At 37.9% G+C, this 13,758-nt stretch overlaps 1 protein-coding gene across 1 annotated transcript in view; it reads right to left on the bottom strand.

The window, feature by feature from the left end:
- AQR (aquarius intron-binding spliceosomal factor) overlaps window positions 1–13,456 on the bottom strand; it is a 48,898-nt gene extending 35,442 nt beyond the window's left edge. The window contains exons 1-11 of the mRNA XM_063398835.1: window positions 12,940–13,456; window positions 11,799–11,855; window positions 10,939–10,979; window positions 9,932–9,967; window positions 8,777–8,897; window positions 7,337–7,477; window positions 5,723–5,791; window positions 5,154–5,254; window positions 4,450–4,526; window positions 3,165–3,229; window positions 1,159–1,275 (exon numbers count right to left, since the gene is read on the bottom strand). Coding sequence (XP_063254905.1) covers window positions 1,159–1,275; window positions 3,165–3,229; window positions 4,450–4,526; window positions 5,154–5,254; window positions 5,723–5,791; window positions 7,337–7,477; window positions 8,777–8,897; window positions 9,932–9,967; window positions 10,939–10,979; window positions 11,799–11,855; window positions 12,940–13,197 — 1,083 coding nt within the window. The 5' untranslated portion in view covers window positions 13,198–13,456. The remainder of the gene's footprint in view (window positions 1–1,158; window positions 1,276–3,164; window positions 3,230–4,449; window positions 4,527–5,153; window positions 5,255–5,722; window positions 5,792–7,336; window positions 7,478–8,776; window positions 8,898–9,931; window positions 9,968–10,938; window positions 10,980–11,798; window positions 11,856–12,939) is intronic.
- Window positions 13,457–13,758: the final 302 nt, after the last annotated feature.

Genomic DNA, 13,758 nt, shown 5'->3' with positions numbered 1-13,758 from the left:
CCAACTTACAGCTTGCTGCTACCAAAAGAGAGAGGCCTTGTGCCCTTCTGCCCTCTCTGATGGCAGCTCTTAAATTCATCCTCCTTTTCAATGAGATTATTTAATTTGGAGGAATAAAATAATTCAGATGTGCTACTGGCTTCGTGTTCCATTAATACTGACCCTCAGAGAAAATGTACAAGTGCAAGAGATGGGGGACAGCAAGCAGCAGGAAAAGCAGCTGAGATGCAGGAAAGGGGACAGATCTTCAGATCCTGCCATAAAAACCAATATGCTAGCTATGAGTGAGTAAATGGAAGGACAGCAGTGAAAAACAGCTGCACTGCGGAACAGTGTGAAGTCAAAATGGACTAGAGAAGAATGCAGTGGTGACAACTTCTGCTGTGTGTATGGTAAAGCATGCCAGACGCTGCACTGCTTTCCAGCTTGGATTTTTAAGAACTTCTCAAAAACAGAAGCAGAAATATTACTCTCTTCTTGTGAGACCCCACCTGGAGTACTGTGTCCAGCTCCGGGGTCTCCAACACCAAAAAAAACATGGACTTGTTAGAAAATGTCCAGAGAAGTTTACCATAGGGCTGAAGCACCTCTTCTGTAACAACAGGCTGAGAGTGAAGACTGTGCAGCCTGGAGAAGGCTCCAGGGAGACCCTATAGCTCCCTTTGCAGAACCTGAAGGGAGCTACAAGAAGGATGGAGAAGGACTTTTCACAGGACATGTAGTGACAGGACAAGAGGGAATGGCCTTAAACTGAAGGAGTGCAGGTTTAGTTAGACATTAGGATAAAACCTTTTACATTGAAGATGGTGAGGCCCTGGAAGTGGCTGCCCACAGAGCCTCAGGATGCCTCATCCCTGGAAGTGCTCACGACCAGGCTGGATGGGACTCTGAGTAACCTGATCTAGTGGAAGGTGTCCCTGTCCATGGCAGAGGAACTGGAAGCAGATGATCTTTAAGGTCTGTTCCAACCCAAGCCATCCTGTGATTCCAAGAAATGTAGGAGCAGTCACACAGAATTACTGTGTGAAGGATTCAAATAAACATGTAATTTGCACCCAAACCAAAGCCTAACTTTAATACAAAATAAAAAACAAAACAACTGCAGCATTCAGAAACAAAGGGAATGAAAAAGTTCTTTTCAGGAACTTTGTATCTCACCTGGCAGAAGAGATGACCCTCTTTCTCTCTTTTAGCAAGACTAGACAGGTAACAGTGAACAACAAGATGGGAGTCATCCAGCACCGTATTAAACCAGCGCCGTGTGGGAAGCAAAGCCTGTGGTGAATAACATCACGTTAATACAAGCAACTGTTTAAAAAGTAAGAACTTCTGGCTTCTCCAAATTTTCCATTTCAAGAAGGCCTATTAAGATAGATTGCTGCAGGTATTTGCATATCTAATACCCTTACAGAGGCAATAAAGCAGCATTTATGCATGCCAAGACACTGACTTTATGCAGGTAAGCTGCTACAAACACAGTCCCTTATGTAACAGGAGCATGGCACCAACCTGCCATTAGTGAGAGTTCATCCTGCCAGTAAAAAAGTAAATTAAATAAAGCAATTGTTCTACTACTAAGTGTCTACATAATGATTGTGTGCTACAAATGATATGTCAATCTGCTTCAGCACTGTTTTAAATGTCTGTTTTCTACACTAATTTAATGAATTTTAAGCTCGTTTTCCTAAAAATTGCCAACTCTTTCTTCTAAATATGATGGGGTATCTTCTTTTCTTTGCAAAATACTCAAGTATTTTTCAAATCTTCAATAACACATGATAGAGATCTTTTCTTTTCAGTGTAGCTAGATTAAGCTGCTATATGTATCAAGTGTTGAACAGCATACAGTAATAGACCACAACAATTTAAGAGAAAAAATAGCTGTTCTCTACAGACTGAATTTAGAATGCCAAAAAGCATCAGCATTACAACTAAGACAAAATGTAGTAGAAAATGTTGATTGCTCTGCACAATAATTACAAAAACAAATTCAAAAACTGCAAGAACTCTCCATTGAATCATTATTTTCAAATTACCAAATCACCTGTTTTGATGGCAGTGTATGCACTGTAATACAAACAGTAATATTCTGAACAGGGCTTTAACACAAATAAAAAGAACCTACTAACACAGTACATGCTACAAAGACAAAAAGACCTGGATTTACAGCTGATTTCTCTTTTGTTGTTCCAGTCACTTAAATAGGCTTTATAACCTGTCTGAATTCTAATCAGTTATACCTAGAGAGAACCAATATTAAATGTGCTGCTTCTAAGCATTTTAAGTCAGACTGTAGTTCACTTTCCAACATATTTTCTCTTACCAGAGTATATTACATACATGAGACTTTACAAGGCATACAAGCTCTAATTTATTCAATCTATTGCAACTACAAGCACAGACTACTTCAGTGATTTAACAGTCAGCCTGGAGAAATTCACCACAAAACCATTTTAAAGTTCCCTGTGATACTGTTTCAGAAAACTGTTAACTCATCATTTCACAATGCCTTCTGAATCTGAAGTTACTCTAAATAAATAATTACTCATGCAAGAAATTGTTTACTTTTTTACTTTTACTTTTAATCCTGCCACAGTGGTGCTTAAAATTGTCTCACTTCCTCAGTATCTGCTGAAAAATTTCACAAAACCTTGCTCCATGCCCTATTACTCTAACAAACTGCAGATCACCAGACCTGGTACTTCTAAATAATGAACTCTAGTCAAACAGGAATAGTTTGCATTTCATACTACTGCTGCTTTCTGGGACTTAATCCAACAACACAAAAGAGACTTTAAGTGACCTGTTATGGACTGGGAAGAATAATTCTGAATTATTCCTACCAGATGCAAGCATCACAAATTTTCAGAAATTACAAGTATTATTACCACTATTCCAATTAAATCCTCTCCACTGAGCACTTTAGTATCCTAGCTTTGTCTTAGAATTCAACTGGCTTATCAACATTGCTGGTCAGTTCCCAATACGGATGCAATGCTACAGCCTCTTATTTACAGATGGAAAAATCACTGTTAAACAACCATATACACAGCTGTGACATAATCACCTCCTATTTGCAATAAACCTGTAATAATTACGTTGTTTAGCACTTAAACCCTAGAAAAGTACACCTGGACACTGGCTGAATCAACTTAAAAACTTACCTCAAGGTCTAGCATGAGTTCAATAAACCTCTCACAATAATGAACTTTGTCCATAGAAATAGGGCCTGGATAAAAAAAAATAAAAATCTTTAAACTGATCCACAACACAATATATTTACACTTGAACAATTCCTTAAAAAATAAATAAATGCTACAAAGATTAATTTGAATCTTGTCAAAAGCTAATTAAAACATTATCCTCCTTTTAAAACAATCCTTTCTTATAGTAAAAATTCTTCTGGTTAGCAATGAAAGAGTAACAGAACCAGAATTTCAGGAGTGATTTTATCAGCTTTGAAAAACCTTGAATGTAACATGCCAAAATGCTCACTTCCATGAGATATCACTTGTCCATTATATTTGTTAAGAATTTTTAATGCCACTAAAAAAAAATAAAACTTCTTAAAAGCTGCAAACAAGATTTGTGCAAATGTGAGCATGTGACCATGTTCAAAGGTACTCAGTGGTGACTATTAAGGGGCCTTTAGAATAATGTCAGAACACACCAAGTCTGCTTTAATGACTCTAATTCTTAAAGCCTCCAAGGAACTGTTAAAGTAAATCTTCCTAAAACAGGTCTAGCATAATTAGGAAAACAGAGAGGATAAGTATCCTTTCTGAGGAAGCCACATTACAAAATTTACCCTTACAGCTCAGCTACGAGCTGAAGTTTGCTAAGAGTTTAACTGGAAAAGCAAAACTCTGGGAACTGATTTCACCCAAATTGTGCTGTGCTTAGAGCATAATAACCCTTTTCTGTTAAAAGGCTAACACCTTCCTCTACAAACACTTTTCCTTTCTAAATCAGGCAAGGAGATAATTTTGCTTGTCACAATGACTCAAGAGCAGTCAAATCTCACAGAATTTCACTTCACTTAGGCTTTTGTTCTTACTGTAAAACAACAGTATGAACATAGAGAGCCTTATGATATCCATTTACACCACCCATTTAACGAGGCCTCTAAGTATGTATGAAATGCTTTAATGCTTTAAGGGTCTAAGCACACAATACAGAATATCAGCTCCAGAAATACTGTTTTTACTAAGTACACACTGAACAGAGAAGGTTTAAAGTACTTTGTGCTGTTTCATTTTTAAAGTATATACACATTTGAATATTAATTTTGATATGAAATCCATGCAGACAGGCACAGATTTCCCTACAAGCCCCACCTGAACAACGTCCCCAACCTCAGGCTGATATCCTAAGGACTAGTTGATTCAGCAACACAAAAACATTAGATAACAAAAACAGATAACAAAACAACATAAGAATCACAGTTACCTGAGACAGGTATTGACTTTAGAACAGAAATGAATTTCTGAATGAGCTGTGAAAGAAATCTTCTCTCTCGATATGCTCTAAAATTGGACATATGACAAACAAATTAATACTCCTTAAATGCAGACTAGAAGTATGTTGTAGCTTTCACTAATACAAAGTTAGCTGTTTCAAAATTCATAAATGGAAGCAGGTTGCTTTGAAACACACCTAAACTGTTTAGATGATAACTTTTCTCTGCACTCAGGCAGACAGATTAGCAGCACAGAAACTGATTCATATGCTTCTTACTGTGTCAAGGAGAAGTAAGTCTCCTACACTTTACCACACTGCAACAAAGGCATTAGAACATTTAATTTTTGTGAGACAGACACAGATTTACTGAAATGCTTGCATAAGCTATATGCATAAGAGCTAAACATTTGTTAAAGGTCACGAAAAAAAGTGAGTTGCTACATGAATATTCTTTTATGCTTTCATACTTTAGTTTTAGGATTTGATATCACAAATTCACTGACCAATAAAATATAAAGTTCTGTAACAGTTTTTTACATAAAGACTACTGAAAAACAGAACAGCTTCCAGGAGGCTGCATATGATCAATCCTCATTTGCCATAAGTTTTCAAAAACCACATTTTTCACTGAAACTATTTATATTAGCTGAAACACAGTGAATGCATTAAGGAAAAAAGGGTTCTGTACATACTGCATTCTTGACTCTTCATCCATTTTTGCATCATTTTTCTTAATTAGATTCCAGAATTTTTTTAGTTTTGGTGTCTTTTTCAACTCTTGTTCCAGTCGATTCTGAAATGTTAAAATGATATTCAGTCACCAAGGAACCTTGTCTTCTCAAAAAAGAAAAACACAGTCCAGTCTTTTTATTAAAAAAGACAAAATATATAACAAACTGAAATAAAGAGCTGTCTCTGGCTATTCTCAGAACCACTGTAAAACAAAAATGTAATAATGCTAGAGTCCAGCCAGGACTAAATGTCAATTCCATTGCCTCCCTGTGACCTCATGGTCTTGCCTACACACTACAGCTTGAGGAAGCTGTAACAACAAAGCTCAGTTTTCTGAAAAATTACATAAAAACATTATTACATGGAAATTTGCAACAAACAAGAAAGAATTTAGCAAAGCACACAAAAATATAATTCCACAGCAATGCTGTAAATATTAGAGTTCCTTAACAGTATTCCATGAGAGTTTACTCAACAGGAGTTGGATAATGCACAGAAAACCTCTGCCAGGTAACAGTGTTATGCTTACAGGTTGTAGAGCCATCCACATCGGTAAGGAAATGAGCTGCTGCACCTGACCTCTGATCAAATCCACCTCCTGTTAGAAAGTTACAGATGATAAAATTTTTAAAACATTCTTATGTTTTCTGATATGCTTGTCTTACAAAATACACCAACGTATATTACCATCTGACAAAAATATTTACATTTTTCTATTAGATTTCACGATTTCCCAACAGGAAACAGCACTATAACCCTACCCAGTGACACCTTTGTATTTCAGGTTCTTTTCATGGACTCTGTCAGTTCTTAATACTTCACCAAGGGCCCCATCCATGCAAGTATTTTTAGCACAAAAGCTGCTGAGAACTGATGTTCCTTCTTCAGTCATTTCTTATTCTTTGAACTCACCTACTGTGCTTTCTCTACTTGTTTTTAAGCTGTTCTTTGTCTCCTGAAGCCCTTAATTTATCAAGTTTCTCTCACTTCTTCTACACTCTTCCTACTGTCTGAAACATCATTTTCTCCATGTCAGTTCAAATGTGCTCTCTCCAACTATACCTGTGATCTGGATCCACACAGTTTTCCCTCTTTCCTGAGCTATTGAATCTTAGGTAGGTCTTCATGGACAAATACTCCATTCCCAGCATCCTGAAACTTCAGATTTCAGTGCTCTTCACTTAAAACTCTACTTTGACTACTCCATTCTGCCTTTCACAAAGAAGGGCAGCTTCCAAAAACAGTGTGCTTTTACAGGCACATTTTCACTACCTTCCCTGTCATGTTGTATTAGAAACGTGCTCTACAAGGAATGTGTAGTCATCATCAAACTATTTAAAATGAAGCTGCATTGTACCATGGGCACTACAGAAAAATACTATCTCAATAAACTATATGCATAAAGTCCAAGATTGTTACTGGCTCCCAAAATCATTCCTAATCCCACAATCAAATAATACATTTTCTGTATTGTTTTGTCTGAGAGACAATTTTGTTATTTGTGCAGATCCTGACTTTGAATAATACACCCCATGTGCAGTGTAAGTAAGGAAAAAGTCCAGTAGCAAGAGAGGTTAGAGAGCACTGCTTCATATAACAGGTAATTGTAAATTGTTCTTCCTGCTTGCTGCCTAGGATCTTTAACTCTGTTTTAACTACAGATTGAGAACACAAATTGATCTAATGCTTTCTTAAAACTAACTCAGGAGAATGGCAGATAAAAATCATATCTAAACCTGGTTTCCAAAGTGAAAAAAGCCTCACTGTCTTTCTCAATTGTTACTGGAAATTATTTTTGTGCTTTTTCCTGGGCCAACTAAAAAGAGCACAGTAGTAACTAATTGTACCATTTTTAATTCAAGAATTTATATTAAATCCTGTCTTTCAATTGTATAACTGCCAGCTCTCCAGTTCCAAGTCTCATCTATAATCTTTTCTCTTGGGTCAGAGAAAAGTAGATGTGATGAGAGAGATAAATCAAGATAAAGTCAAAACAGAGGGTAGATGCCCTCTGGTACTGTGTTTTCCTTAAATCAGGATTTTGCTTCATCTGCCTTGTGAGAAGAAATTGCTCCAACTAAACTGCTATTAACACACAACAGTATAAACACACTGGAAATATTTACAGTTACTTTTAACATACCAAACTATTGAAGCAGTGATCAAGGAAAAGCAGCAGGACTGTCTGTTCATGCAGAGAGTATTCACTCTCATCTTCGACCAGCGATGCTTCCAGTATGCATTTGAAAAAGAAAGGAAAGTGTTCTGGCCTTTTCTTGAATGTCTAGGAATAGAAGAGGAAGGTAGTTTTGAGTCAGGCTGATACAAATAATTTCAATCTTCATTCACATAACATAGCTTAAGTTCTCTAAAGCCATTTAAATCTATAAAAGAAGGGATTAGTTCTTCCCACTTTCATTTATTCTGACCAGGCAGCAGAAGCAAAACACACCAATGACATCCTCCTCCTAGACCTTCTGCACAGTCTAACAGGTGATGCACAGAACAAACTAAACAAGAAGCACAGGTGAAGTCTTGTGGTGATGTTCCTTTGGTGACTGCACAGAAATACTCTAAAATCTCCCAAATAGAAGATAAATGGTAGGTTTTGGCCAAAGCTATGTCAGATTTAAGTGACATGCAAAAAGTGAGCAAGTAAAAACCACCAGAGATTAATGACAGTCCTGGAACTTCCATTCAGCTACCTGAGCAGGAAAAAGATAAACTGAATAATCACCAAGATAAAACAGCGCCTTTATAAGACAATCACGTACCAAATAAATTTAACTAAGCTGCTTGGAACATTACACGGACCTATCACTTTACTTCTAGTACATATGTCAGAAGAAAAGCACATGGACAACATATGAGCAAGTTATTAATCCTTTGTGCTTTGCCAACGTGCAAGTCATGGCAAACATATTGAAGAAAGTGTACTTCTGAAATAATGCCTGCACAGAATATGTAACTAGGCTTCTGTTGTTGAGATGGCCTGTAAAACCTGGATTGTTTGTAGAAACCTCAAATAATTTCTAGACCTGTTATTACCCAAAACCCCCACAAAACCCAAAAAAAAAGCCCCCCAAAAAACTCCAAGAAAACAAACAATATACACAAAAAAAGAGTAAGACATTATTTTCGTATAAAGCAAAAAAGGTAGAAACTGATATTCACATGTTTTGAAACAAGACATTACTGGTTAATACGCTATACAAGTGGTGCCTTCTTGTATATATGGATATATAAATCCTGCTTTTTCTTTCAATATCAGAGCAAGAACTACTCTGTAAACATCCAACCTCTGTCAAGTGCCAAAAAAGCAAATGCTGGTGATAATGTTCGGCATCTCACAGCAGAACCAAGGACTTTAACACCAGAAAGACTCAAGTAATTTTTCACCTGTCCATTCCCTTCTCCAAAAAAGAACACGAAGTTTAAAACACCATATGAGATATTCTAGCTGAGGCACCCTTTCCTTTTAGCACTACAAGCTCTTCTACCTTCTGTCACTCTAAGTGAGCACACCATAAAAGCTGCAACTTGCAGATCAAAGTCAATTCTAGCTGCAATTGAAATCAGTTACCTCCCACGCAGGGACATTCTCTCTGAACTTCTCATTCACCATACAGCAGATTGACATTAAATATGCCTTACTGGACACCTCTGGAGAATAATTCATCCATAGGTAATTTTCAAGGTACTGACTGTGAAGAGATAAAGAGTATTTCATTAGTTGCAGCCACCCACATAATCTGTCACTCATTTAAAAAAGCAGTTATCCACAAGGATTTTTTTTTTCTCCTTCCCCTGAAAGCCATCTTCACAGTTTGTGAGTAGTTCCTCAAGTTACCTCTCATCTAGGTCACTGCAGCAAAACTTGTTAGACTCAGTAACTGATGACATTAAGAATGTTCACAGAAAGGACAGGAACCTCTAACCTTGTGCTACTGCTGGCAAAAAAATTCCAGAAGTCCATTGCATGTCATTGTTAGTGTCAAACCCTTAATAATTTACATTTTCTCTTTTGCACTTTTTCTAACTAAGATGCAAAAACCAAGGGAAGTTTGTCCTTTTGTAGCTACTGGTACTAACTTACGGACTTGAACCTTTTTGAAACAAAGAATGCACCTCAAACAAAAAAACTCACATTTTTTCTTAAGATTTGAGAGATAAAAGAACAAAACAAAACATAAAATACTGTGAGTTTAAGTACATATTACAAATATTTATTTTATATCTTTTTAGACATATTTCATAAGTTTTTCCAGGAAAGTCTGATGCAGTTGTAAACTGCTTTTTAAAGAAATTTCCGTTCTTTTTCAAGAGAAGAAAATGTTATTGATGCTGCCACAGCACAAATCATTTTTAACCTCATAGTAAGAGACATAATCCAAAAACTTCTCTAATTTCAGTGAGTTCTTATTTAAGGCTTAATGATACACTCCAAATTACAGAACCAAGTTTTTCATTTATTTCATTCATACCGTCTTTCTCAGTGCTCCACTTACACTGGAACTTGAGAATCATAAAACTAGACACTCTGAGATGTTACTTACATTTATGGAATTATTTCCTCTTTTAATTAAGCTCTCCTCACCTAATTTTCCTGAGTACACAATTCACAGCCTTACAAAGTATGAACAAATACACTACCTTCAAACTGTCCTACTGCATTTGCCTCTCACCTTTACAGGTTCCTATGAAAAAATAACTCCAAATTTCCCTCCCATTAGCTTACCTGAATTCAAGAAGCATTATCTTTCTAATTGCAAACCTAAAAAGGAAAAAATAATCAATTAACACAGGAAAGAAAGCCTCCCACACACACCTGCATGGAAAATGGCTACATTTTCCCTTATTTCATTATGTAAGGAAACTTGTAGAAACACTTGGGAATTATTTCTGTCTTGACATTTATATACAATAGCAAACACTTGAATGCAGAAGCAACTGTTGTAACACTGTGGAAGCTGAAGTTCATGGAGATTCTTTAAGCAATTAAATTCACATTTTAAAGAAATTCATGTAGGTCTTTTAAATATGAAGACACCACCTCCAATAGAAGCTGTCTCTCCTGGAAAATTCCAGTTATATCTTTGATCTGTTCATAATGGTATTGTTTCTTAGTGACTGGAAATGGAAGTTTGCTTTGACTCCATGTAACAAATTTTTAGATTGCTTTCATACAGAAATAATACAGAGAATTCTCTGCAGAGCTCAATCCTCCCCCAAAAGCTCCAGCTACAGTTACACCTCTTTTCTGCACAGAGAGCCGCAGAATGCAGCGTATCTTGGATTTGTCTCCCCCATCTAACAGTGCAATTCATCAAAACTAGACTTTCCCTTCATGAATCTGGTAACAGCAGCCAGAAGAGATGGAAGCTAGAGACAGGGCACTCTGCAACAGTTTCTTTGTTTCCTTACATTTCTTAGTGACAAAAGAAGAGATCAGACTTCTATAACCACCACAACAAAACCAACACAAAAGACAACAGACTACCAGGTAAAGGGTCTGAATTAACTCCAACCATCACGTTTAAGGTTTATGGGCTTAGGAACTCTCTTGTTACCACATTCAGACTTTTAAATACCATAATGATTCAACTACTTAAATGCACTTGAGTAATTTCCATCTGCTTTCAACATACAGACGAGCTCTAAGGTATTTTATCAAACATTAGCAACAACTCCAACACAGATAATGTTGGAATGGTGGTAAATAAGAGAAAGCAATGGGGTACTTACTTTGACCTGACAATTTCTTTTGTATATATATCTTCAATCACCTGTCAAAAAAATTTTAAGAGAATTTTATATACCCACTAACGTGATTCAAAATGTATTAAGACATTTTACTCTGAATTATTCTCTGCTTATTGCTATTAAAATACTTGCAATAAATTTTTCCAACAAGAATGAAAGAATCTGCACTGTAGGTTGCAACAGGCACACTTTGACCTCACATCAGACAGAGGTAGAGTTCAGCTGTTTATGTACATCCTAACAATCTGCAGTTCTAACAATCATAGACAAATTCTATCACAAATGCTACAAAATGAACTGAGGCTAAACAGGGAGATTTAGGCAAAACAAGGAAAAGAAACCCAAGTTTCTTTTAAGTACCCTGCAGTACACAAAACCAAACACACTGTGCCAAATTTTAAATGTTCCAAATGCACATATCCACCAGAATGGCAATAAAGTTGTCTGATGGAAGCTCACCAAAGAAGGTTTTAGAAAGAACACAGTTCAGAAATACCTGTATCTTCCATCCCTGTTTGATTTTTAAAAGTAGAACCCCCTCAAGCATCTTTTAACCTCAAAGGAAATGTGCAAAAGCCTTTTGCCCTCATAAATTCTTGGCCAAAACAAACTGAGTAGCATACAAAATAACTGCATGCTACAGCACACTTCCTAACAGTGCCGACATTTACAAACTACAAATGAATAACAAATTAGAGTGTCTCAGGCAACAGTTGACCCTTCCAAGCAGTCTCCTATAGTCTCATATAAAATAAGCAACACTAAATATTGGCACATCATGGAATGGTTGATCCTCACTCTTTTACAACCCCCCCCCCAAAAATTGCAGTAGAACTAATTACCTTTACATCAAAAGGCAATGTTTTCTTCACATGTGGAGCCCAGTATTTATTTGCTAACTGCACAAGGAAAAAAAAAGGTTAAATACATACAGTTTCATGTCAATGATACAGCAGCTCTCACAACATATCCCATCCTCAAACTTTATTTCACTAATTAGTGCCTAATTTCAGCTTATGCTAACTACAAGTAATAAAATTATGTTTTCTAACAGCAATGCTTATCAACCATTTAAGGCTTTTATGCCTAAACGCCTTTCAAAAGAAATGCAATTATTTGGAAAAATTTCAGATGCATAGATTGCTATCTAATGAACATTTTCTATTCTTAAGTTACATCTAATAAATTCACCAAAAATACACCATGATCTTTCAGGAACTGCAAATCCCAAGTGGCAAGTGATTATGCTCCCTTGAGGAAAGTGACAAGTGACTAGAGGTTATACACAAAACTCCAGCATTTTAAGGCTCTTTGCTGCAGCCATCACCTCATCCTGAGCCATGATGTCAGGAGCTTCCTATGCAACTTTGCTCAAGCTTCTTTATGCTCTGAAAGAGGAAGGAGCGCAGATGTCCAAAAAAAAGAAAGAAAGAAAAAAGAAAGAAAGAAAAAAGAAAGAAAGAAAAAAGAAAGAAAGAAAAAAGAAAAAAGAAAGGAAAAAAAAAAGAAAAAAGAAAGAAAAAAAAAGAAAAAAAAAAGCGAAAAAAAGAAAAGAAAAGAAAAGAAAAGAAAAAAAAGAAAAGAAAAGAAAAGAAAAGAAAAGAAAAGAAAAGAAAAGAAAAGAAAAGAAAAGAAAAGAAAAGAAAAGAAAAGAAAAGAAAAGAAAAGAAAAGAAAAGGACAACTTGTAGAAAAACACTTAAAACTTTCACCAACAAGGAACTCTGGGCAGCTTTTCACACGTTCAAACACGCCTCACAGCGATGCACAGTGGACTGCACTGATGTGCTTGGGAGCGCTGCTCTGTACACGCCGCTGGTCTGGAAGCGCGGGGGGAAATACCCTCTCGTATATGCCAGAGGCGAACATCTCTGTCAACTAGGGCCAAGCAAGACCCTTTACCCCACCACCCACGGCCTACAAAGGCTGTTTGAACACCGAGGCGCCGTCGCCGCCAGATCGCCCCTTCGAGCGCCGGCCCCACCTGTGTCACGTACTCCGCGTTGATCTGCGACACCGTGGGCGCCACGATCTTCTTCGGCGGGGCCGAGGACGCCGCCGTGGGCGCGGCCATGGTGCCGCCGCCGCAGCCGCCCGGCACAGGCCTCGGTCGCAGCCAGCCCGGGCCCGGCCGAGGGAGGGATCTCCGGGCCGGGAGCAGCGGAGGCGGGAGCGCTTCCGGGGCCGGGAGGGCTGGAGCGGCCGCGGGCGCGGCGGCGCCATCTGCTGCTGCCGCCGCCATCTGCTGGTGCCGCCGCGCCGCTGCAGCGCCGCCCCGCCGCGCCGCCGGCCGGGCTTCAGCCGCCGGGGGAGGAAGGCTGAGGGAAAAGTGAGGGAAAAGAGGGAACGGGGTTGCTGCCACACTCAGCCTTCCAGCGCTCAGTGAATCCGCTTAGGGGGACTCCTTCTATTTTATGTATCTCTTAAAGCGCAGCTTTCTGCACATCTAACGTAGAAAAAACACGCTCTTTTTAACATCAAACAATTGCCACCGACACGTGAGCGTGGGTGAGCGCTCTGTCCGATCCATAGGCCGGTAATTAGGGCCATTTATGTAAGAATTGGACAGGATGATCCTTATGGGGTCCCTTCCAATTCAGAATAATACTGTGTGAATCTCTTGAAATGTGTGGAGGAAAGGCAAAGGTACCAGGGGAAAATTGCACGCTCAAGGAAGTCAACAGTTTGATAATGCTTTAGAATGGTTTGCAATTAACTTACTCTACTTGGTAAACAGATTAATTAAGGAGGAAATTAACAGGCTCCCCAGGGAAGTTACTGTGCTTTGTTTCTGGGCTCATTA

Source organism: Prinia subflava, chromosome 5 (assembly GCF_021018805.1).
Source record: "Prinia subflava isolate CZ2003 ecotype Zambia chromosome 5, Cam_Psub_1.2, whole genome shotgun sequence".
Taxonomy (NCBI): domain Eukaryota; kingdom Metazoa; phylum Chordata; class Aves; order Passeriformes; family Cisticolidae; genus Prinia; species Prinia subflava.
The sequence above is the reverse complement of the archived record's forward strand: the minus strand, read 5'-3'. Positions and strand labels throughout refer to the sequence as shown.